Source organism: Pavona decussata, unplaced genomic scaffold, assembly GCF_977016875.1.
Source record: "Pavona decussata unplaced genomic scaffold, jaPavDecu1.1 SCAFFOLD_98, whole genome shotgun sequence".
Lineage (NCBI taxonomy): Eukaryota > Metazoa > Cnidaria > Anthozoa > Scleractinia > Agariciidae > Pavona > Pavona decussata.
The window spans coordinates 2,604,913-2,631,745 of record NW_028145514.1 but is presented as its reverse complement, the minus strand read 5'-3'; the positions used below and the strand labels follow the sequence as shown (position 1 = coordinate 2,631,745).

The following is a 26,833-nucleotide window of genomic DNA, read 5'->3' as shown; positions in this document are numbered from 1 at the left end:
CCACGAATCTTGTCCTCAAAGTAGGTCCCAAAGTGATGATTGTGTGGAATATTTCGGAGCACATAAAGAATGGCACTGCGGTATATTCATTGGTGTGAAAGGCGACAAGCTGGAAATTGAGGTCTCTACCCTGGAAAAGTGTTAATTGAAAGACAGACGTGGTCAAAGGGAAACCGTTCTGGAAATGTTGGCCGTTGTACCCAATTTCTTGTCATACTGGCCTGCACCTGTCAGAAGGTACAAGGCCTTACTTTGGACCGCGCTGTAGTACACTGCTCTGAAGAATTTGTACCAGGTTTGGTATATAGTGCAGTTTCCCGGGTGCATAATCCAGATGACCTTTTTAAAATTATGTTATTTCAAGCCTAACAAACTCCTGAAACCTCTGGCTGAGGCCTTACATGTTTGTGACAACAGTAGAGTGGAATGTGCTGATTTGATATGCTGTGTAAATCAGAACTTAACTAACGATCTGTTCAAAGTTAATGACATTGGGGAAGATTGTGGAAAAAAAGATGGAGATGCCCCAGAAGTGCCACCTGTTGATAGCTATCCAGATGGACTGGTGCCTTCCTAATTTTAAAAGGACTACTTGGAAGTGAAAATCAGTTCAGTCATGGATCACAAAAAGACTGGATGGGACACTTTTTGTCACGTGGGCTGTTTTCGACATGCTGATTGACCGACATGGTATTTCAAGGTGGCCACAACAGAGTGGAAATTCTTGACGTAAGGAGTCTCGCAAGCAAATGGCGAAATCTAGGGTTTATGTTCTTTTTCTGTGTCTCTGTGTATGTTGAAATGGTTTTAATCTGTTTCTAACAATGTTTTTACATTTCATTTTTACCACACGTGAAACCTGGAGGTAAGCACGTTGTTGTTGTTTTGTATCATATTGTCGAGTTTTTGAGGAAACTGCGTCCCAAAAAAGTGTCTTTTTGAGGTCAAATTTTTCAGATCCAGTGCTTGCACTGGGACGCATTTTTTGTCCTGTTTTTTTGGTTAATCATTGCCAAAATCCTCTTTGCTTTATCGTAAAAAAAATCAAATTGTGACCTGAGGATGGTTACATGATTGAAAGTTTTGAATTTGAAGTCTTAAATGCAATGCAAACACGGGGAAATTCAGCACATTGATGACTGAGGGTTGTTGTCCGTATTTCTTTCATTTTGATAGGCTGATAAAGAGATGGGTAAAGGCAGGCTAGGAAGGATCAGGAAGTACTCTCACCAGAAATACCGTTCAAATGCAAACTCGTGTGTGTCTTCTCCAGCCTATACCGGTGCATTCCTGTGGTATTCCCATTAAATTTCAATTTGCTCTTTGTAATGTTCCCCGAGCAGTCATGCATCAATCTTCACTATGCAACTACTCCTCTGTCTTCACAAGTCTCTTGGATGATGGTGTTCTCAATAACAACTGGAACTTAATCAAACACTCAGAACTCTCGCTCATGCTGTGTACATTTGCTGGCAATGCAACTGTTCCACAGAAGACTGTGATTATCAACTCAGATTTCTCATGGAGGGTAGTAGCCGCAAACAAAAGACGTCAAGGAGTCCATGGTTAATGTACCAGAACAAGTATCGACTGTATTTAGTTTTCTTCACTTGTTAGACCTTGTCGATAGGAGCATAATTTGCCCTGGAATTTATGAAAAAGCCTTGAATGATCTCGCAATGTCTGGTGGACGAAATGGTGTTTTTAAGGATTTACATGGCAATGCAAAGGCTTGGTTCTATAATGAGACAATATGACCAGTTGACTGCAGTGGTTTGTGGCATTCTGACACCATCTGTGAACATTGTAAGACCTATAAAAAAAACTTAATTGACAATACTTTCTAATCAAAAGTCAAAGAACTCTTTGTCTGATAAAACGAGTGCCAATAGTCATTGTGCATGGGAAAACTTGAATGAAAAGGAAAAAGAAGAACAAATTAAAAATTGCAGGCAACAGAGGCATACATCGTCAAAGAAAATTCACCATTTAGAAGAAAAATTTAAAAGGGTTAGTACATGTAAAGTGTATAGGTAGGGCTTAGATACGTAGCATAGAAAAACACATTTGGAAATATGCTTGGATTATTTAACAGTAGAAAACAATGTTTTCTATTAACAGGTCTTTTATGTCTTATCACATTACATATGAATATCATTGATAACATCATTACTTCTATATGGCTTGTGAGCTAAAAACCGGATATTAAAAAAAAAAACCAGTATTTCACAGTTTTTGGCAATGTACAGGATCACCTTAACTGATGAAGGTAATGATGTCATCAGTGAGCTTTTCAAGAATTTGGAATCAAACCATAGTTCTGATGAACCAGACGATTTCAAGTCCCTCTTTGTCCAGCAGCAACAGAAAGCTTCGTCCTGTGAAGACAAAAGAGCCAGAAGATGGCATCCACTTATCATCGGATGGTGCTTTCAGCTTCATTCAACTTCACCAAAGGCTTATCAGTTCCTCAAGGAGAGCGGAATTTTAATTTTACCGGACAAAAGAACTCTAAGGGATTATAGTAATTGCTTTAAGGTGGACTCGGGTTTGAATCCAGCTTTTTGGATTTAGTGAAAAAAATATATTAATTCGAGATCTAATCCAAAAGAGTATGATGTGTGGGTAGGTATTATTCATGATGACGTTTCTCTGAGAAAGGACCTTGTTTTTGATGATTCAGGTAAGTTAATAGGTTTTGTTAATTTGGGATCAGTCCAGAATGGCATAGATAACTTGGAGCAGAGTTTGTCTTCTGAAGAACAGTCCACTATAACACCAGAGGAAGCCACCCACATGTTTGTTTTTATTGTTGTGAGTCTTTTTCAGATTGGAAGAGGCCAGTGGCATTTTTCCCTACCACTACCATAAAGTCATTTGCATTATTAAATGTCATCAAGTGTGTTGAAGAACTGCAACAAAGCGATTTTATGGTACTAACCAGTACATGTGATGGGGCATCTTCTCACTGCTTGTTTTACAAATTTCATTGTCCACCAGATGCTCCAAGGGGGACACTGATTTACAAGACTAGGAATCATTTTCCTATTGAAAATAGACCATTGTACTTTATTTGTGATCCAGTTCATCTTTTAAAAACCACAAGAAATAGCTGGGAAAATAGTTGTTGGAGAAATAAGACAAAGAGACTGAGAAATAATTACAGGTGGATAACATTGATGTAAGTTATTGATGCATTTGCAAATGATGTCAATATGTCAAATGTATCAGGCTTAAGATTACTTCACGAATTAACCTCTGACCATTTATTTCTTAACCCATACCTAAGGATGAGAGTGTACTTGGCTGCTCAAGTGTTCAGCAGCAGAGTTGCTCTACCTCTTTCAGTGCAAGGTAAGGCAGGTACAGAGGAGACTGGGAAATTTGTGAAGAGTATGAATGACTTTTTTGACTGTTTGAATGTTAATCGAATCTACACTCAATTTGAATTTAAGAGTGTGTACCATACACCTTTAGATAACAGGTTTCATTGGCTGCAAAACGATTTCCTGAAGTATTTTCAGGACTGGAAAGCTTGGGCCATGAGTCAGGTAGATGTTCCGTTGTCTGAATGTAAGCAGGATTTTAGCAGCGATCAGACATGGAAGGGATTACAAATTTGTGTGAAATCTGTTATAGAAGTTGTAAGGTTTTCTCTAAATATTCCAGGAGTGACTTGTTGTGGCCACAAAATTTAATCAAGATCCCCTCGAAAAATTCTTTGGTAAGCTACGGCAAAAGAGAGGAGCATTGGTTCCTTTACATGCAAAGAATTTAGTCAAAGTTATAGTTGTTCTGTTTTCAGTCAGACATGCTATAAAGACTTGCGTCGCATTAAAAGAAATGGAGATTCTCTAGAAAGTCTAGATGCAGAGTTACCCCTAGCAAAGCAAAGAAAATAAGGAAAACTGTAACTTCCAGCCTTTATTGTAGGCATATTGGAACAAGACAGTAATTGCTAAATGTAAAGAATCCTTTCCAATTTTAAGCCACCACCTTAGATTGAAAAAACCAATACGATACTGAGACAAGTCTAGAAATAGTGTCCAAAGTGTTCAGAATGACTGGCTGAAATATCATTTATCCCAACCCCATGCAATGAATGCTAATCCAAGATGGTGACCTAACTTCTCTATTCCCCCACCAAAATGCCATGACCATCTTCAGTTAAATACTGCCCAAATTTAAATTTGTGAAATAATAATGTCATCACTTATTTTGAGGTATTTTTTAATTTTGAACGGAAATGTTGGTGTTAAATCCTTCCCCAAAAATTGCAACATTTGTTTGCTATACGGTACCATCTACCATCTTGGCTAATTTTATTGTATTTCACCTCTATTAAGCGGTCACGTAGTTAATTACAATGCATTATATTAGGATATTTTGACACGATGATACGCACACCATGTCCAGTTTCTTACAACAGCTGTCGAAAAACAACATGATATACATAATACAGTAATAAGAGTGGTTTTGTTTGAGCTAATAGGCCTTTGAGGGCCCACCGCAGTGCACATCAAATTCTTCTTTTATTAACTTTGCTTGTATCAACCACAAGAAAAGCTGTCACCTTCAAAGATATATTCGCAAGGAACCTCGAGACTGTAGCCACCTCCTCTGTTTACTCGTTTTCCGTTGATTATTACTTTTGCGCAGTTCGTAGGCCTCTTTAGAAACTTGCTTAACCACGTAGCCATTAATGCTGGGACATGACCAATAACTTCAAATCTGTCCGGCATATTATTTGGATGAACGTCATCAGCTTGCTGGGTCTCCTTCTCGCCAGATTTCCCCCTTACAATGGATTGTAATCGCATTTGAATCCTTGATATTGCTTGGCTCTTGCATGAGTTTATAAACATCTCCTGTTGTTAGTTCCCACTCAGTCATGTACACGTGGTATCCCCTAATAAAAGAATTCACCTTTATGATTTCCAGAGAATTATTAGCCATTTCAGCTCACGTTTGGTTTGATCTGCCTTGAAGAACCTTAGTGACACTTATCACAGTGTCGCATGAAATCTTGAAATACCACTTCAATGAGAATCAAGCGGCGTGTTGCCAGAATTGCTGGTTTCATTGTCACACCGTCATCAAAACCATTCAACAAAAACATAGTGTGTCATCGAGTTTTGCTATAACCATAGTTATAACAAGCCAGTAGCCATCTTCTGAGGGCTCATAAACATCTATGTGAGTACTTATTCTCATACAGAGACAAAACATTTGCTGATTGTTGAATTACCATGTTTTGTTTTTTCTAGGTCTATTGAAAGTAACATCCGTTCAGCCAGTACGGATGGGCAGTATAATGTTGCTCTGCCCAAGTGGTTACAAAATCGGCCCAGGCAGTTTGTCATGCACTGCCAGCACCGCCTATTAGAGGCAAGTACAACAAAAAAAGCAGACATAGTAATGGAAGGTGATCGTCATTTCACCATAAAGAGTCAAACTAACAACTCGTGTGTTTACAACCTGCAATTTGGTCAAGACAACACAATGCCCTCCTGTAGTTGCCCAGACTGGCAAGGGCATCACTGGCCATGAAAGCATTTCTTAGCAGTGTTTCATTACTTTCCTGAATGGGGATAAGAAGCAATGTCCGCCTCCTACAATAGCAGTTGCTATTTCCAGGTAGACCAGGATGTAACTAATCTGTCCTTTGATTTGGAGACTTCTACCTCAAACATGGATCAATCTGAAGCATCTGTGGCACAATACATTGTTCAGCGAACAGAGAGAACATGGCACAAAAGAAGAGGAAGAAGAACCACAGAACAGTGTTGCTGAGACTCCAGCAGTAGAAACTGACACTTCCACAATACACCAGCATTCAATAATTAGGGAGCAGACTTTGGGGAGACGATGCAGGGAGCTACTTAAAGAAATCCATGACCTTAGCTATCCCTCTTCAGATGAAATTGCCGTGAATTCATTAAAACAAAATCTTCACCAAGCCCTTAACAGTTTCGGTGCACAAGTACCTTCAGAAAATGAAATCTTTATGGAAGTTGCCCAGCCAAGGAAAAATCAAACTTAATTCAAGACAAACTTAACTGTAAGCAGTTCCTCAGAGGGCCGCTAAAAAGTATGCTAAACTACCACTTCGGCTAAATTACAAAAAAAAGAAAGAGCCATCTTGAAAAGAGTCACTTTAAACTCAGTAAAGTCAAGTTAAAACAAGCAAAGTGGCAAGTCATGTAAAGAATCAAAGAATGCTTGTACATTTAATTGCAAAAATCACTATGTATCCATTTCAGATGATGAGAGCAATAATAGTGGCAGTGACAATGATGACACAGATGTCCCCATGGTTCGCAATGGTGAAGAACATGATGCATATGGTAGCATGAAATTGGACAGTCAACCTCCTTGTAAGAAAAAGTGGCGTGATCTGGTTGATAATAACTCACAACTACTCTCAGAGCAGACCACACAGCCACATACACAGTTCAACTAACTGAAAAATCTACACCTGAGTCAAAAGAATAAGCTCCAACAGCCTTCCCAGCGGGGTCCACAGTTTGTCTGAGCAGCCAACAGATCCGTGTCCACAGTTTAAGTCTGAGCAGCCAACAAAGCCGTGTCCACAGTTTAAGTTTGAGCAGCCAAAACAGCTGTGTCCACAGTTTAAGTCTGAGCAGCCAACAGAGACGTGTCCACAGTTTAAGTATGAACAGCCCACCCAGCAAAACCAGCCAACAAAAGTAATTTACGGTTCCCTCAACCAGCAGTGTTTACAATTTTGTAAAGTTAATCATGGAAACAGTGTACTAGCAACAGTGACTTTTCTGCTACATCATGCAAGTGTACCTAAAATGAAAATATCAAAAAGCATGATTGAAGCTGTCTTAAGAGTGGGTGATCAAATACCTTCAGCACTAACTAAAGCCTTGGGTGTTCCTGGCCAGAGATTGTCCTTTGAAGAGATAAAAGCAGCCATTCGAAAAATTGGAGAGCAGCACCATATAACATTTCCCCAAACCATCCTTACTGGTGACGTGCTCTCCACAAGTGCTGAATTCCCCTTTGTGACCCTGGAAGAAGGGATACGGTTACCATATTTGAAGTGGGAAATAAGTACATAGTATATTGCATAAAATTAAAAAATGCACGCATATTTTGCTGTCTCATTTCATTTCTACATTTCTTTCAGCTTATAAATTTTTACATGGAGCTCATAAATCAGAGATCACAAGGGGTACTTTGACTTTGTAAGATTAGCTTGTTTAAGTATTAAAATCATTATAATTAACATAAAGAGCATTCTTAGTTTACTTATTATAAAAACTGTAATTAGGCAATAATGCCAATGCATGAGAATAGGCACTTATGATGATTAAAACTTAGTTGTCAAACATACAGGAAAGCAGTTTTTGCCTTCGCCATATTTAATCTTAATAAAATGTGATTGACTGTGATGTCTACCTTTACTGTTTAGTCTTCAGCATTACCAAGAGTCTACAGCTTCAATTCATTCTTCTATGAAAAGCTATCAAGGTGTGGGCCAAAGTGGATGGCCAACTGGACCAAAAAGATGCAGCAATATCTCAGACTCTATTTTTTAAGTACTGTTTTATACATGATTTGTAGGAAAATAGCTAATACTCCAAAAAAGATATTGGTTAACCTTCTTATATCTGTTTTGCAGATTAATGTACTAGACTATGACTTACTTTTGATACCAGTACATCTCCATTGTCATTGGGCTCTTGGGGTATGCGTTTCTTTTATTAGGCTTCTATATTATAGAAAATCAATAATTGATAGTTATATTTATTAGCGGGGACTAGACGAGGCATGAAAGATGGCGGTCACCCCAAAAATGTGCTCGTAGTATCTTTTCGTTTTCGCAGCCTCAATGGTAGTTCAAATATATTTGTTATCCATTTGAAATGCCTGACGAACCATCAAAGAAAAAGGAAGCTGCGGAAAGAAGCAGGAAACGAACAAGGGAGCGTAGCCCTGAAAAGAATGAAGAAGACGCGTCCGATCAACGCCACAAGCAAGGATGCAAAAAGTGCCTCAAAACAACAAACTCGAGGCTCTCCGGTATTGAAGAGAAACTCAACATGCTATTAGCTATCCTTCCCGCGCTGGAAACTTATAATAAGAGAATTAACTTTCTTGAAGAAGAAAACAAAGCCCTGCAAACAAGCTTGGAGTATTCGCAAGCAGAGATAGAAGACCTAAAAGCCATTGTTGATGATGTCAAATTCAAGCAAGAAACAGCCAACACCTCCAGTGTACGAATGGAGCGCGAACTCAACGAGCTACATCGCCAACATGTTAAACTCGAATGTCACAGTCGTAGAGGAAATATGAAATTTTACGGAATAAAGGAACATGAAAACGAAACAAACAATGACACTGAACTCACGTTAAGAGAATTCATTCGTACGAAGCTAACGATCCCTCCAGTCGACGAAGAAAACATTCATTTTGACCAAGTTCATAGAATTCTGTCGCGCCGCTCACAATCAAATGACCGAAGTCCTTAACCGTGACCGATCATAGTTAGGCTAATGGATTTTCAAGATAAATGTTTCATCAAATCCTTCATCAAGAATCTCCCAAGAGGTACCGGATTTGGAATATCTGACGACTTTCCTAAAGAAGTCGACAAAGTAAAAAAGGTGTTATATATGATATTAAAGACGGCCAAGCAACGCTGCATACTTCAATGTCGAAAAGCTGATCACAATTTTCTTTCTATGGGCGTTTAATGGACAATTAAGCTAAAATGATCGCTAAACCATGGTTTAGTTTACTTTTTTTTTCTCTACGGAACCACCCACTTGAGAGCTGCGGCTTTCCACTCTTTATATATCCAGTCAGGATGCCGCACAAAGGTTTAGGTAAGTCTGTAATAATTATGTGTTTTCGTATGTGTTTCCACGTGTGTTTCAGTGTTAGCTTTCTCTTCTGTCATGTTGATCAAACTTGTTTTGTAACAAATATCAAGCCTTGTTATAAATTTCAACCGCACTGTAAGCATATTTCTAAGACAACTATTGTCGTTATTTTTTGGATACCCCGTCTATCTTCTCATTAGAAACTGAATGTATAAGCTGTTATCGCTTAACGTAAGAGGGCTAAACAGTTCGAGAAAGCGAAGACCAGTTTTCCGTTGGTTGCATCAGCAGCAATCGGATATAGTTTTCCTGCAAGAAACCTATTCCTCGCCAGAATCTATCAAAAGATGGGAAACAGAACGCGGAGGCAAAATCGTGTCTAGCCATGGCTCCTCTCATAGTAGAGGAGTTATGATTTTATTTAAGCCACGTCTTGACGTCGATTTTGAAAAAATTACTGCAGATAATTTTGGCAGATGTATTTTAGCCGAGACTATTATTGATGGTACCAAAATAGTTTAAGTGAGCATTTATGCACCGAATGATGCAACCCAACAAGTGGTTTTCCTCAGGGACCTTTCAAAAGAATTTCTATCCCCGTACATCAATGGCAACCTAGTGCCGGGAGGTGATTTCAATTGCACAATTAGCACTTTAGACAAAAAAGGTGGTAGACCAATTGACAGCAAAAAAACTTCCCTTAACGAGCTTCAATCGTTAATCAAAACACACAATTTACTCGATTCCTGGCGTTTCAAATATCCGGATCAACCAGGCTTTACATGGGCTAACCTGTCAATGAAAATACAGTGTAGACTTTACTACTTCCTTATTTCAAAGCAGCTTAAAGACCATGATGAACATAATGAGGTCAAACTTTCACAATATGCAGATGACATAACTGTACTTCTTTCTGATGTCCAATCAGTGTCAAAATTATTTGACTTATTATCGCTTTTCGAAAGGAGCTCTGGCCTAAAACTAAATCAAACAAAATCTGAAATGTTATGGATTGGCTCTATGCACTACAGAAAAGATAACATATTTGATCTCCAAATGAGCGGTGAGCCAGTTTACTCACTTGGAGTGCATTTCACATACGACCCAGAAGTGTCTGAAAAGAAAATTTTTTTGACAAATTAGGATCTTTAAAGAAACCATTGAACATGTGGTCGCAAAGAGACCTTTCTATTGTTGGTAGGATAAATTTAATTAAAACATTAGCACTTTCAAAACTTGTCTTTATCTGCAGCGTCATGAACACCCCTAAAGACTTTAGTAAGGAAGTAAATAAGATCACGTTCAATTTTACTTGGAATCACAAACCCGCCAAAATAAAAAAGACTACCCTTATCAAGCAAAAAACAGCTGGTGGCTTAGACATGAAGGATTTTTCTCTGTTCGACAAAGCGCTCAAGTTAAACTGGATGAAACGGTTATGTTCTAACGCGGATGCCCCATGGCAGTACATAACTCCAAGAATTTTCTGAAGGAACAATCATGATAGGTGGCGATTTTAATTGCACATTATCAGAACAAGACAAAAAGGGAGGTAATCCAAGCAACCGAAAACATACGATAGTCGAAGAAATCAACAAACTATGCAATCTTTACGACCTAGACGACATTTGGCGTTCTCTTAACCCAGATACAGAGGAATTTACCTGGAGAAACAAATCGTTTAAAATTCAATGCCGCCTTGACTTTTTCCCAATTTCTAAGAAACTGAATGATTTAACCAACAAGTGTAAAATCGTATACGCACCCAAGACAGATCATTCGGCAACACTGATATACTTAAAATCCAATGAAATGAGGCAAAAAAAAGGTCCTGGCTTCTGGAAGTTTAACCAATCACTTCTTATAGATAAAACCTATGTCTCCAGTTTGCGTGCAGAAATTCCCAACTTTAGACAAAAATATAATGCAGTTGAGGACTTAACCCTCAAATGGGATTTAATTAAGATGGAAATAAGAAGTTTTACAATTAAATATTCTAAAAATAAAACAAAGAAAACAAATCTACAGAAATTCACCTCCAAAATCAAATCAACAAACTTTACAAAAAAGCTGAAAAACAACCCAATAACAAGCAAATTATTAACGATATCTATCACATTAGATCCCGCTTAAAAAATATCACGCAACATAAGACGAATGGTACTATTCTTAGAAGCAAAGTCAGGTGGCATGAGCACAGGGAAAGAAACACGAGATATTTCTATGGTTTAGAAAAACGAAACTATGAAAAAAAGACAACCACAAAATTGAAACTTTCAGATGGCAGTTTTACCAACGACCAATCCAAAATCCTACAGGAACAAATGCACTTTTATACAACTCTCTACACATCAACTTAGTACGGACCTTCGACTTTAAACGATCCTCTCCGCAGTTTTACAGAAAACATCATTCTGTTAAAAAATGAGGATATGTTATCATGTGAGGGTAAAGTGACGCAAGGGGAATGTTTAAAAGCGTTAAACGAGTTCAAAAATGAAAAATCGCCAGGTACTGATGGGTTCCAAGCAGAATTCTATAGACACTTCTGGAAAGAACTGCACTCCAATATGTTACAATGTTTTGATTATGCCTATGGTAGCAGAAAATTACCGATCTCTTAAAGACGGGGAATTATAACACTCATCCCGAAACCGAACAAAGATACCACTGTACTCGACAACCTCAGACCAATATCCTTTCTTAATACTGATTTAAAAAGATTTTAACAAAAGTAATTGCAAAACGGCTAGAAAAAAATCTTCAAAAAATAATTAACCCTGATCAGACCGGTTACATAAAAAGCCGGTACATTGGCGAAAATGTTCGTTTAATTTCCGACATCATGAAGTACACAGAAGAAAACAACATTCCTGGAATCACTCTTTTTATAGACTTCAAGAAAGCCTTCGATACCATTGAATGGGATTTTATTAACAGCTGCCTTAAAAAATTCACTTCCGGGCCCGACATCCAAAACTGGGTCAAAATTTTGTATAACAATGTTTCTAGCTGTGTTCTTAATAATGGATTTGCGTCGGAATTTTTTTCCGTAGAACAAGGTGTTAGACAAGGTTGTCCCTTGTCCGGACTATTGTTCGTAATTGGCATAGAAATACTCACGAGAGCAATTAAGAATGATACCACCATAAAAGGCATTAACGTAGGTGAGAAAGAAATTAAAGTCTCTCTATATGCTGATGATACCACTGTTTTTGTTCGTGACCTTGATTCTGTTGATCACCTGCTAACTCTACTTGATAACTTCAAAAACCTCTCCGGCTTAGAAATTAACACCACGAAGTCTGAGGGAATCTGGCTTGGTCGATGGAAAAATAAAACTGAAACTCCCTTCGGCTTTCGCTGGCCCCAATAAAAGCTCTTGGTATTTTCTTTTCGTATGATATAAATAAAACAAACGAGTTAAACTTTGCAGAGAAAATCTGAAACTTAGAAAAGACGCCTAATAGTTGGAAGAGAAGAAATTTAACACTTTACGGGAAAATAAACATTGTTAAAACTTTCGGACTTTCTAAATTAATCCACAATGCGTCTGTTCTTGTTATCCCAGAAAATTTTCTCAAAGAAATTGAGAAATTAATTTTTAACTGAAGGGTCTTATGCTAAACTATCGTAAGTGATGATTTTGGCCATTTTTTAAATGTCATCCAAATGAGCTGAATTTTTGCATGTGGTCTTCGATTTAATAGAAAAACATTGCCCTGTATTTTTTTCGCAAATTTCTGCTTCATTTTGAAGAAAAACCTTAAGCAAAAAACGCGTCGGCATTCTTTGCATTCTTTTATACAAAACGAAAACAAAAGAAACGGATTAAGTTCTTTGTTTCGTAAAATCAGCTGAGTGGGAAATTTGAAGTCTGATATGAATAACAATGGTATTATAAACCTTCATTAAAACAGCGCCAACTAGTATATGCCGCCGTGGCACACTCGGTTAGGCGAGTGGAATGCTGACTGCGGAAGGTAGCCAGATCGATGCGCGCATAATTCTATTTTTCTTTCCACTCACAGTCTCTAATTTTTTTTTTTAAATAAGCAGGGTTTGGGTGTATTTTTTTTGGCCAGTTTGGTCTTCTTTACGACAAAAAACGAGGGGCTTGGTGGAAAACTATGACAAGTGGAAAATTTGCTTGAAATTTTTTTCTATCAAAAGTGCCTGAATTTTTGCATGTGGCCTTCAAATTAGTGGCAAAACATTGCCCTGTATTTTTTTCGTTGCTTTGCGCTTCGTTTTCGAGAAATAATGCATGCAAAAAACCAAGTTTTTCTTGGCGGCGTCTCTTTGCAATCTTTTGTTCAAACGAGAAACAAAAGAAACCTTTTGGGTCAAAGCAGGGAAGCGTGGCTTTTTGCGCTTGGAAAACCCGCAAAGATAAAAAAATCAACTTTCATTGGTGAGAAAAAGCACGGCAGACTCAAGATGACTGATTTTGACATCATGAATAAAGCTCAAAAGGTTGCTTGGATACCACGTTTGCAAACCAGATCCGACGCATCGTGGAAGATCATCCCTGAGATTGCGTTGGAAAATTATGGAGGACTGTCTTTTCTGACACACTGCAATTACACTGTATGACGTCAATTCTCTGCAAATGAACCACCTCCCAAGCTTTTATCGTGAGGTCTTGAAACAGTGGCAAAGCACAAAACAGGCCTTCCAAAACGACACATCTCCCCACGATGAAATAATTTGGATCAACCGCAACATAAAAATTGAAGGTAAAACACGTTTTTGTAAAGATTGATTTGAAACAACATTCTACGTATTGAAGACGTTCTTCAAAATGACGGAAATTTCCTTTCTTTTAATCAATTCTCCGAAAAATTTCATCTTGAAACGTCCTTCACTTTATATTTTGGATGGATCAATTCTATTCCGACTAAATGGAAATTAGCAATAAAAAGAACTCCCCGGCAAATGTCAGAAAATGATAACAAAACAAACATTAACTCTACCAAAAACGTATACTCTGTATGATAAAAAAACGCTTTTTTACCCCCCACCGCTGAAAGCAAAATTTTAAGGTACGGTTTTAATCAAGCAAACATAAACAGAGTTTATGATTTACCCTTTCATATAAAAAAATTACATAAGGATATCAATGTTCCAATACAAGATCATTCATAATATTCTTCCAACAAAAGTTAGCCTTTTTAAAGCCAAAATTTCAGATAATGACATATGCCCTCAATGTCTCACTGACAGGCATTCTTTAGATCACATGTTCTTACACTGCTCTTTAACTTTATCTTTTTGGAATTTATTTCAAAACTGGTGTACCAGTAAAACTAAGGAAAATATCACATTATCAAACAGCATGATTTTATATGGAATTTTTGACAATAAGATGCACATGTACGCTTTAAACTAAACACTCCTTATCGCGAAATACTCCATATATTGCAAATGTATACACGATGAAAAACTATGTTTCGACTGTTTTCTGTCATTTTTAAGGGAAAAAGTTAATATACAAAGAGAAATTGCTACTCAAAACAACAAACTTACTAAATTCACTGAAATGTACAGAATTCTTTTGTAATTATTTTTTTTTCTTTAAACACTTTATTTTTGTTGTTATTTGTTTTTTTTCTTTCCCTTGTAAGTATGATAATATACTTATGTACCACACATGAAATCTATTGTAACTTACGTATATACTTCAGAATATCTTGTAAAACGTTACTGTTTATATGTACTTTGTATAGTTTACTGTTACTGTTTCTTGTAAATACTAACTCTCATAAAATATATTAAAAAAACAAAACAAAACAAAACAAAACAAAACATACCAAAATCGCTCCTCGCCGATGTTGGCGGCACAAAACTGTTTAAATGTAATTATGATTATGATCTCCTTGACCTAGATAACCATCTTCCTGCTTTCTACAAACAAATCATTTTTTACTGGCAGGATATCACAAAGGCCACACCTAAAAATAAAAATGAGGTTCTCTCACAACCAATCTGGAACAACCGATTTTTAATTGTAAATAAGAAAATGGTATTCTTTCCTCATTGGCATCATGCAGGATTAAAACAAATCTAGGACATTTTCGACCCCTGTGAGGGCCATTTCCTCCCGTTTAATTCCTTTTACAATAAATTCAATGTAAAATGTCACCTTTAACAATATCATAGCATTATTTCTTCTATTCCCCAAAATTGGAAGAAACTATTGCAAGAAGGTTCCATGGATCCAGTTACGCCTCCCACCTTGATTTGTTCACTGACATGCAAGACAATATACAGTATGCTGCTTAACCTTGAAGATCTACCTCCACCAACTTCTGAGAAAAAACTTTTAGCGTCCGGCGTCGAGGAAAATGGCTTGACTAAAATCTACCTCCTATCATTTAAAGCTACGAGAGAAATTGAATTGACGATGTTCCAATACAAAATGATTCACTGCATATTACCGACGAATAGCTTGTTACACAAAATGAAAAAAGTCGCCTCACCCTCCTGTCCCTTTTGTCCTTCTGAGTGTCAAACCCTGTGGCATCTGTTTATAAACTGCACACACGCAAGTTCTTTTTGGAATAAATTCCAGGAGTGGTACTCAATCTCTAGTAATATGAAACTGCTACTGTCAGAACTAGAGGTTATGTTCGGAATTACTCGCTGTCACACTTACTGTTTAGCTCTAAACCATCTCATTATTTTGGGTAAATATTTCTTATATATTAACGCTGTAAATACCATAACAACTCAATTCGATGATTTTGTCTCACTTGCGCGCGAAAAAATCAATCTGGAAAAATATATTGCAGTCACTTCTAATAAGGAGAAAGAATTCAGAAACAAATGGAAATTTTTTCTGTCTTTATAAAATTGTATTGTGTCTTTTCTTGTTTCTTTTAAGCTTTTGTATTTTGATTTATTTGCTTTCGCTTCCTATTTATTTAATATTCTATTAAATTCTAGAAAATTAACACCCTATATAGTAAAAAACAAAATTCTTATAAGTGACTCGAATAATTAACAAACAAACAATAATGTCATTGTAAACATATCAACTGTAATTTAATTTGACTAGTGTCATTGTATTGTAACATATGTAATGTAAGTAGTGTACGTTAATGTAGATATAATATATAGTGTTATAAACAGTGCAAATAAATAATAAAACAACGTGAAAAAAAAAGTTATATTTATTAGCAATGAGAATCAAATTACATTGGGCCATAGAGTTTGCACTTTAAAAAGTCTATGTTGATTCATACCTGTAGGTTGTGAATGTCACACAAAAAACAATATCATACTGGGATTGAAAGAAATTATTATTTCTCCTGCCTTCCTTAAGAATATCAGGTGAGAATATTGATTTAACTTCTTTTGCAAAACATCAATAAACATTAATATTATGACTGCTATTGTCATAATTTATTAACAGAGATTAAAAAGACATCAAAATTAACGCATACTATGTTAAAGGTGCTTTCTAAAGGAAGAAATGGTGAGAAAGAGACAATTCATCGATGAAGGGGACTGGTTGGATGAACTACCAAAGGTAAACAATATTGAAACTTAAACAAATGTACAGGGTAACTTCTCATGATCAGTTAATGATCCATTGACAATCACCTCTGTATCTGTGTTGATCTAGGCACAATGATTTGCACTATACTGACCAATAATATTAAGTGAATGGTTATGTCAATGTCAATATCATTTTTATTAAATGGTTACCAACAACATATTTTACAGGTGCAAAGAAAGTAGTATCTGATAGCCACCGGCTAGTGGATTTTGCTATTGGGTAGTGAATTTTGTTCTTAACTGGCCCTACAGGCACGTGAAGGTTTTGAGGAATTAGAATGAAAGAAGAACTGTGTAATCAATCCTGTGCATCAAAACGTTTTTGGGGCTGGTTGAAATGACTTCAGTTTGGGCTTGTTCACGCTTAAAAGCACAGGTTGCCCAGATGGCAAGCTGTAAAACTGACTTTCTTTGCACCCAGATTATAGAATCATAAAAATAAAACTGCTTTGGCCTACAGTGTTTAAAAAAAATATTTTTTTTTTCGAGAAATAACTAAATAAATATTTATACTTGACGTCTTGTAAATTTCTTTTTTAAAGGCAGTTCCAGTACAACAAAATAACTATGACTGTGGGATGTTCGCTTGCATGGTAAGAAAAATTATACATCTACTGTCATTACAAGAAATATTTAAAAGAAAGAATTTAGAGTTCTCCGTTTTCAATCAAAACTGTGCATGTTGCATCATCACTAGTACAGTAGTAAGATCAACTGCATTCAGTTTGCAGAGCACCTTAGCAGAGGAAGGAATCCAGATTTTCATCAGGTACTTTTTGATGAGAACCTAAAGTACTGAAACAATGTGGACTGCTTAAAAAATACCTCCTTAGACATACACAAGTGATGATATTTATTTCTGCTTTGTTTTTATACTGACATGCCCTCCTTGAGAAGAGAGATGAGGCAAAGGTTGATCTCAAAATGTCTCTAGTGACAATGAAATACTATGACAAATGACAACTTTTTTTCCCCTTTGTTACTTTGTTTTCACCAATTAATATATTGGGAATCCCATTGTGTTTAATTCAACTATGTGAGAATTCGCAAAATATTTAGTTTGGATTTTGGTTCATTGAATGGAAAAGTTACCCCTGTAATTACTAAACTCTTCTGGAACATAGTGGCAATCAATTTTAATTAAACATATAAGCTTACATGTGGCAAGCTTAGCTCACTTTGCATGGTCTTTTATCTAGGAAATACTCCTGGGGATTCTTGGTAGGGGTGTGCTGCCCAGTTTTCCAAATCCTGACCCTGTCAGACCAAAAAATGCCATTTTTCACACCCGTTTTTAGACCTGGCTTCTAAGAAATTATGTCATCATTACTTAGATTGAAACACGAACAAAATCCACTTCGAATTTGCATATTTTTCATTCTTTACCATTCCTTTGGAATTGAAATGATAAATACGTTCATACACTCCTGTTGTTTCCTCGAAAACCATGCCCGATTCAAAAATGACCAAAGTCTATACCAGTTTTCAGACCATAGCATCTCAAAAACCATACCCTTTGGGGCGGCGCTAAAATAAGCGAGTACCCCACCCACGGGTCTTTTATATGCATATACAGCTTTGTTTATATAAGCATTTTACTTTTAAAACAGGCTAACATGTAAATACCGTGCGTTCTTATCAGTTAAACATTGTCTTCTCCTCAAGTGTCTCGAACTTGAAGCTGAAAACTGGTTTCGGTCGATATTAGGTAGGATTTCGCTTAGGTGTTGACACTAAATAACATCGACCGAAACCAGCTGCAGCTAGTCGTTGCATAAGCCGCATAGTAGTTTGAGTTGATTTTTCATAAAGATGATGGCTTTTATTGGCTCCCTGAATAAAGAGAAGGACTTATTGAGGGCTGCTGCTCATGACAAAAATATTGTCATAATTACTGGTAATTCCCAATACTTTCTGGTGAAAATCTGGATTTTGTTTCCTTTTTGCTCTCAATATTAACACAATTTGACCCCAAATTTGATCAAAGAGAAAACCTTTTATTCAATTGTTGACTGAGTACTCAGTAGGGGCTCATTGGGCCTCATGAGAACTTGAAACACAAAGAAAAAGACCAGAAGGTAAATTTAAGTCACAGACTGTTTACAGTCCCCTGCAAGAGCCTCTTCTCTTAGGGCGCTTTCCATTTTGCCAGAACTGACCAGCTGGACCTATGAAAATTTCATTTTTAATCAAAACTATCCTGCCAGATATCTCATAGTATCATGAAGGGGGTGATTTTCAGCAAAAACCCTTAGAAAAAGCTTATTGCTTTGTCAAAATGGCTGGTCGGGCCAGCCAGTTCTTACTTTTGCAAAGTGCAGTTACTGTAGTTGGTCCCTTACAATAGGGATTGTAGTGAGAGAGAGCCTAATCTTTTTTTTTTTTCGATTTGCATTCAAGTTATCAGTAAATATCTCAGGCTGGACAAAGGAACTGAAACAGGGGGCATAGCAGCCATTCATGCATTTTTAAGGCAGGACCAGGACAATGAGCCAGAAACAGTGTTTTATGGACCATCAACAAATAATAAGGTCAAAACAGAACAGTATTTTACCATCTTTCCAGAATCAATATAATCAATAAAATAAAAATTACTGATTTGATGCCCATGTAGGCGTTTCTTAATTATCATGTTAATAGTTTTAGAATAAGAAAACTAGATGTGTGCTGTAACATTTGAATCTTCTCCATTATTTTACAACCAATGCAGTCTGGGTATGAATAGCAAAATGTCTTATAGTACAGAGTGAAAAGAAAGTCACTTTCACAAAGCTGTAGCTAGGCAGCAACAATTTTCCAGTGAATTTAGGCAGGCAGTCAACCTGGCTTAAACCATTAGATAATTGATTAATTACTTGCTTCATCAATGCATCGTAGTAAGCTACAATGAGAGCTAAATATGGACTCAGACTTACTACCAAGGTATTTCTACTAATTGTTTTTACCTGAAGATGGTGTATATCATACAACATCTAGTTTGTAATGTAACACTGTTCTCGCAGATTTCACTTTGTGAGATGAGCTTGAGAAAATTTCAGTTCATGTGGATTTATTAGGAATTTTCAATTATTTGTCTTGGACTACTTGGAATTCACAGGAAAAACTTCGCTTGAGAAGAGAATTCACTAGCCCAATGGTAAAATCCACTAACCCCTGGGCTTTCAGAAACGACTTTCATTGCACACTGTGTTGATCTTGGAATTTCTGTATCCGTCTTGATCCTTTTTTCACAGATTGAAAGATGGTGGGGAGATCTCCACAACCGCTTTGAAAAGTTTCTTAAGAGGCAGTTGACTATGCTGCTCAAACAAGGCCTCTATGATCCTAGTAATCAAACAGAAAGGTATTAATACATTAAATTTTAAAATGTGTTCTCAACATTGTTTTATAGTTTTCTTTGATTCATTTACAGAACAGCTTGCATTTCTACTTTTTTGTTATTTTATCTTAATTATAATTCTCTTCATTAATAATAAACTATTGACCTGACATTTTTAACTGTGACATGTCTTTGTCATGAATCTACATGTATGTTCTTATTTTGTGTTTGCACTTTTAACAGGCACCTATTGGCATTCATTTTCATTCCTGTCATCCAAAAAGAAATAAATATCTTCAGGGAAACTGTGTGGAATTCACATAGAGTAAGAAGCCAAAAGGATGCTGCAGTTCCAAAAGGGATACCATATCACCTCTATTTATTTCCTGGGCAATATAATGCAGACGAGTGTGGTATGGCTTGATATTATTACACATGCATTATTTCCTTCTTTTTTCAAGTGCTAATTTGTGATGGTTGTTTGCAAAACGATTAAGGGCTGGTTACTTGAACAGAAATTAAATGGTGTTTAACAAAACACATTCTAAAGCCCATGTAAATTGGGTTGTACTTACAATCAAAAAATGCCTAACGCGTTTATTTTTACTTTTGTAATTATGCTAACAGAGCAAGGAGTTGTTAATGGTCAACTACTAATTGCTCTGGGTACGAATGGAAGTACAACCCAGCTTGAGGCATGCGGATTGAACACAGTCAGTGATCAAGTTCTACTTGCTCTTCCTCCTCATCCTCGGCATTTGTAAGGATGAACAGAAACAAACCGTCAAAAGATGCTCTTAAGGATGTTGGGGACCTTCAATTGTCCTTGTTCCATAGACTGATTTTTTCTTAAAATGTTTGTCGACCAAATTAGCTTGGAGCTCATTGTTTGTTTTCAGGAAAAAAGCTGTCCATGCAGCCACCTTGAAGAAATGGCCAGGGAACGAGATACTGCCTGTTACGACAAATAAGGATAGTATGAAGCAACTTGATAAACTAGTTGAAGAACTACTGGAAAAGTGTGCCTTTCCACTGGTTGGCTTGGACGCCCAGGCAATTCGCCAACATATACTGGACATATTGAATGAGAGAAGGAGGTCTGTGAGAAAAGGTCATGACGACACCAAGGTATAGTAGTTTTTGTGTTATGAAGGATGTAGAGTTTAGAGGAATGGGCTTAAAAGAGGCAGCGTAAGACATTTTAATCCTTTTATCATTTCATCAGGCTTTTGACAGAGCAAGATATAATATTTGCTGATACTTGACAATGTCTTTCACCCCGAAGAAAATTATTTCCCACTTTTAGATACAATTAACTACCGTCTCAAACATCATTTTGTACTTGTTCATCACTGATCGGACAGCTTAATCTTTCATATTCTCAATTTAAAATGTAATGTTATTTCACAGGCAGACAAGCGAACTTACAAAAAGAAAAAAAAAATGGCGCAGTCAACAGCTGTGAGGAGGAGGTATCGGGAGGAGACACATATACTTACAGGTTCATCTACATGTAGCAGTGAGAACTATGACCCATTGTTGATAGCAGAATCTTCTGACACTGAGCAAGGTGTGTATGCAGATGGCAATTATAATTATTTAAAAGGCGATTTCGTTGTTTCAATGAGTTTCATTGGCATGAAAATAAAAAATCACTTTCATACCAATGGCCTGGTACTAACCTCGTCACTTTTACATGTAAAGAGAAGATTGGAACAACTCAGAAATGGCCTATTAAAATGCCTCTTAACTTGAATTAGGTTCCTCTATTGACATAATACTGTGTTACTTTCAGGGTTAACACTCCAGAGTGCCAAAAATATAGTTTGTGTGATTGTTCAATGCCATAAGATTTAGTGACATTGCAAAGGGGCAGATGGTGTCTGCAGCAAAGCAACTTAAAGTCAAATGCAACAGCAGTTCTTCCACTAAAGAGCACTTGGCCATTGCCCTTGCAGAGATATTTGTTGAAAAGAAGTTTGTCAAATTACAAACTGAAGATCTTCGAAAAGTTGACCGTCAAAGTGTGGAGAAGCTGAAAGTATTTTAATTACGCTTGTTCTTTGCCTTGTGAAGATGCAGCCTGCTGGTGATAGTTTTTTTTTGTTTACGCGTTCATTTGATGACATTTACATTTACATGTTATTTGGTCGGTAAAATCATTAGATATCACACCAACCGTGCAAATAAATAAAATTAGGAAATGTATAAAATACAGATATATCATATATAAAATAATGATATAAAAGTCAAATGAAAAAAACTATATAAACTATATACTAATACTTAAGAAAAGCTTATAACCTATGTTTAAATATTTCCAAAGAGGTTGACAAAACAATGGCCTCTGGGAGGAAGTTCCAGTCTGCTATAGTTTTTGGGAAGAACAAAAATTTAAAAACGTCTTTATTGCCATATGGCCCGCAAAATTTAAATTGATGGCTTCCCCTTGTGCGACTCTCCGAGCGTTGAATTAAATATTCTCGGTTATCTATATCAATAAGACCAGGAGTTAGCTAATACACAAGTGTTAACCTAGACTGCCTTCTCCTCGTTTCCAGCGTGGCCCACCCTAAGTCTTTAATCATGTCTGTAACACTAGCATATCTATTATAATTCTGTGAGCAGAACCATGCTGCTTTACGTTGAACCCTTTCAAGAGCACTGATATCTTTCTTAAAAATCGGGTCCCAAGCCGCACTTGTATATTCCAGCTTTGGTCGAACTAGGGATTTATATGCAATTTCTTTTACATTCTTTGGACAACTCCAAAGATTGCGTTGTATCGCACCCAGCGATTTGTTTGCTTTAGCTGCTGTCATGGAAACGTGGTCTGACCACTTGAGCTTGTTACTAATGCTAACACCAAGGTATGGGAAGCTATCAACCTGTTCCAACTCTACACCACAGAAGACATATTTTCTGTGGCGTGGATTGTTCTTACATGTATGTGAGATAGTAACAATTTTGCATTTGGAAGGATTAAACTCCATTTGCCAATGATACTGCCAGGATTCTAGCTTACGTAAGTCAGATTGAAGAAGGTCACAGTCCGCATCGCTAGCGACAATGCTGTAAAGTAAAGCATCGTCCGCAAAGGGCCTAACTGATGATTGCATGTTGTCTGGTAAGTCAATTATATACAACAAAAAGAGCAATGGGCCAAGGAATGTACCCTGGGGTACACCAGAAGTCACCGGACATTGACTTGATGTTTGGCCTTCACAAACAACTGATTGAAAACGTTGTGTAAGAAACGACTCTAACCAATTTAGGAACGGGCCTTAGATTCCTTAGTGTTGCAGCTTCTTTAGGAGACGCCTATGAGGGACCTTATTGAAAGCTTTGGCAAAGTCCAAAACTACCGCGTGGAAAGATGAGCTCTGAATAGCCTTTGCCATGTTGTGTAAGGTGAGAATTAACTGCATCTCAGTGGATCTCTTTGCCCTAAAACCATGCTGATAATCTGTTAAGATGTTGTGGTCGTTTAGATGTTTCATAATAAAACTGTGGATGATGTGCTCAAGGTTCCTCGATGCAACACAAGTAAGAGATATAGGTCTATAGCTGGCTGGATCAGATTTCTTTCCTTTTTTAAAAACTGCACACGTTAGCCTCCTTCCACCTGTGGGGGACAGTGCCACTGTCTATCGAGTCTTGAAAGATGTTGGTTAGTATTGGTGCAATGTCTGCAGCAAACGTTTTGAGAAACCAAGGTGGAATCTGGCCAGGGCCACAGGCCTTGTTGGGGTTTAATGAAGACAGTTCTTTCAAGACTCCTTGTTCTGAGATAATTAAAGGACCCAGGCCAGGTGTAGGATCAGAGCCCATTTCTGAAATGTTATCAAGGTCCTCCTTAGTAAACACACTTGAAAATTGGCTGTCTTTCTTTGATATTATAACTAAATGATGAACAATTTATCAATGAAACTCTTTTGAGTGAACTGTTCACCAAGTTGGAACCTTGTAGCCAATTTCATTTATAGATTGTTGCATGTATTTCAGCAGTACACACCTTTAGCTGTTTCTACTTTAAGTGCTAGGATAGGAAAGTTGATGTTTCTGTAGTTTCCCTTTGTTGTGTATTTATCTGCAACTCTATATCTGTAGAATGTTATTCTAATACTTTATAAAAGCAACTTTTCAGACTACTGTTAACAAGTTGCGGTAGTCTTTAAAGTGTTTATTCAGATTTATGTAACTGATGGCGCAATATGTAAGTAAACAATGAAATGTTGCAGTGTTGCTGTTATTTATTGCGTGTCATGTTTAGAAGACATGACTGAAATCATTGACACTGATAATCAAGCAGCTATTTGCCAAATGTGAAAAATGATCCATGCGGTACTCAGCTCCTGTGCAAATGGAACACAACTCAACATGGAATACTATAACACATAGTTTGTATTACCATCTTTATAAATAAAGTAAGCAGGTTTGAATGTGAAACACAAAGAGTAAAGGTTTGCTCTATACAAATTGGATAAAACTACTTAATCACTCTGAAAACTTCAATTAACAAGCGATACAGGTTTTTTCCCAGCTCTCAGACTGATTAATTGAATTACTGTATGTAATAACACTGGAATTCTATGATTTCCCAATATGAAGACCATTAAGATCCATAATGGGTTTTTATCAGTCCCCAGAGTGTTTCTTGTGTTAATCACATTGTGGAATTTTGTCATTTCCCAATTTGAAGACCATTCAAATCTGTAATGGGTTTTTGTAGTTTCCAGGTTGGTTATTGTGATAATCACATTGTGGAATTCTGTGATTTCCCAGTGTGAAGACCAAAAATCTTTAATGGGTTTTTCTCAGTTTCCAGAGTGTTTAAGAGTGATTGTCAGTAAAAATCAAAGAAATGGTGGCCACGGTCAAAAAATCGATTTCGCTCATACTTTGTCAGTTTGAAGGCCTAGGTAAGTGACTGAAGGATATGAGGTTAGTTTTTTGAAATATTCCATTTAACGGCAGAAAACCACGAAAAACGGTCACCCTACCGGAAGCTCAGATTTCACCTAGCGGAAACTCGAAATTTTACACTTTTCAGCTTCTCGCTACACAGACGTTTACATAGCTGTGAATCTTTCTTAAGTATAATTGAATACATTGATTCTTCCTTAGTCAAACCATGGCAATAACTTTTATCTCTACTCATTTGTGAGTGACCTGAGACCCGATTAAGAAGACACACTCTTCTCATTTACGCGGAGGTGTAAAATAATCCAAACTCAGCGGCGAAAAAAGCTGACCGGTAGTTCTTCAAATCCTCTGATATTATAACCAAAGACAGTTCAGTCATTGATTTTTAGGTCTACGTTTTTAAATCTTTAGGATCTAGTAGCACTTTTGCAAGAACGCCGATCAAAATTCGATAAAATTCAAATTGAGCGCCTTTGAAATCTACAACTCTACATAACAAAGCACTATTGAATAAATTAACTCCGCGGCCAAAGTTTGTACATAAACATAAGGGTTTTACGTTTTTAGCGTTTTGAACCGTTTTAAAGTATTTATTGATGTTAAATATTGTCTACACAGGTAAAACAAACTATAAAACACAAAAATTACCACGAGCTGAAATTAAATCTCACAGGTTCGCTCCCTAATCTGTGTCACGCACGAACGACTTAGCTACAATTAGTACAGTAACAAACAGATATTTACATCTGTTGATTTAAAATAAGTCTTATTTTAAAATATCTTAGTCAACGATGTGCCAGGTTCCCCAGTTAACTTGCTGAAATAAATATAAAAGAAAATATCAATTCAAACTGAAATGAGAAGCTTTATGCCGTTGATAGCCAATCAGAAGTATCGGTTCTCACGAAAATTGCATTGTTCTCTAAATAAATAAATCGAGTTATCTTTATCTGCGAAACATTGCATCTAAAACCAGAGATTATTGTCGGGGAAGTTCATAGAACAACGATGTCTTGTTCGTTCTTGAATATTGTTGGTGGGATTTGCGGCGCAGACGAACGCACAAGTTCTTCAACTTCCGTCACGCCACTCACGCTGTGTAACTGAGGGATATAAAAAATCACAAAAAGTCGTTGAAATTTTCCGGAATTGAAACGGAGGTAGAATTAATTTTGGCGAGATGTGGATGTTTTCAGAAGCGGGCGAATTTATCGGATATGACTATCTGTCCAGTTCATCGTGCCAAGTTATGTATAGGTTGGCGAAGGTCTGGTAATCTTTGCACCATCCCGGAAGTTGTTTCTGGTCGCTGCAAGGAGCTGAGGAAGGCACCTGCACTGGAAAAAGGAATAAAAAAATTTATTCCAATCCATGAAGATATTTGAGCTTTCAAAACAGCTCGTCCCTGTGGGCTCAGGTAAGCAACCAACTACTTGATGTTTTACCAAACAGAAACTCTCTTCAATGAATTATTTTTAGTCTATTCATTTTGATAACTTAAGATTATATGAAAGAATCATTTGTTTAAACGACGGAGAGAAATAAGTAGGGGTGGTGAGGGTCATTTCATTACTTATCTCTTCGTTCAGTTATCCAATCCAATATTTTTATAACAACCTTTACTTCATGCCTCTCATTTTTTTATGGATTGCGCTTATATTAGTGTGTGCACTGTATAATGCCCTACCCACTTTGTCGCCAGGTATGTGAGTGAGTGAGTGAGTGAGTGAGCAAGTGAGTGAGTGAGTGAGTGAGCAAGTGAGTGAACAAGTGAGTGAGTGAGTGAGTGAGAGAGTGTCCATAAACAGGTCCGCAGCGCGTGCACAGCACTACCCACATGTACGCAATGTGTTTTTTTATCTCTTAGTTCGTACGCGCGGCCCGCTAAACTTTAACTAGTTGCCATTCCCGCGCGCCCGATTGAGCTCAGACACATAATAAATATTTCAGTAACCTCGTTACGTTATAATTGCGCATAATTGTATAAAATATAACATTATTTATTTTCTTTCGAAAAATCGTTTTATTTGATCAGGTTATCTTTTTTAAAAGTGTGTTCAGTGAAGAGGTAGATACACTAATGGTATGACGACCACCTCAAGGCTGCCCTCGCGATTAAACCGGCCAACCAGCGTGTAACTGGCTAATTACAGTTGTAAATCCATTC

The 26,833-nt window shown here is 37.0% G+C and overlaps 3 protein-coding genes across 4 annotated transcripts; all 3 read left to right on the top strand.

The window, feature by feature from the left end:
* The first annotated feature begins 7,674 nt into the window (after window positions 1–7,674).
* Window positions 7,675–17,386, top strand: LOC146472654 (uncharacterized). Its single transcript, XM_085119483.1, has 4 exons — window positions 7,675–7,720; window positions 16,112–16,193; window positions 16,317–16,392; window positions 16,964–17,386. Exons 3-4 carry the CDS (start codon window positions 16,336–16,338, stop codon window positions 17,210–17,212), a joined length of 306 nt encoding a protein of 101 aa, XP_084975609.1. The 5' UTR covers window positions 7,675–7,720; window positions 16,112–16,193; window positions 16,317–16,335; the 3' UTR covers window positions 17,213–17,386.
* An 847-nt stretch (window positions 17,387–18,233) lies between these two features.
* Window positions 18,234–20,164, top strand: LOC146472653 (uncharacterized). The gene is made up of 4 exons (XM_085119230.1): window positions 18,234–18,318; window positions 18,822–18,952; window positions 19,655–19,764; window positions 19,984–20,164. The coding sequence occupies exons 1-4, from the start codon at window positions 18,234–18,236 to the stop codon at window positions 20,162–20,164; spliced, it is 507 nt and encodes a 168-aa protein (XP_084975356.1).
* A 339-nt stretch (window positions 20,165–20,503) lies between these two features.
* LOC146472652 (uncharacterized) lies at window positions 20,504–21,823 on the top strand. 2 transcript variants are annotated; one of them, XM_085119482.1, is made up of 3 exons: window positions 20,504–20,868; window positions 21,151–21,310; window positions 21,536–21,823. In XM_085119482.1, the coding sequence occupies exons 1-3, from the start codon at window positions 20,719–20,721 to the stop codon at window positions 21,595–21,597; spliced, it is 372 nt and encodes a 123-aa protein (XP_084975608.1). In that variant the 5' UTR covers window positions 20,504–20,718; the 3' UTR covers window positions 21,598–21,823. The 2 variants fall into 2 exon arrangements, with proteins under 2 accessions (XP_084975608.1, XP_084975607.1); XM_085119481.1 differs by having other exon boundaries at window positions 21,151–21,823.
* Window positions 21,824–26,833: the final 5,010 nt, after the last annotated feature.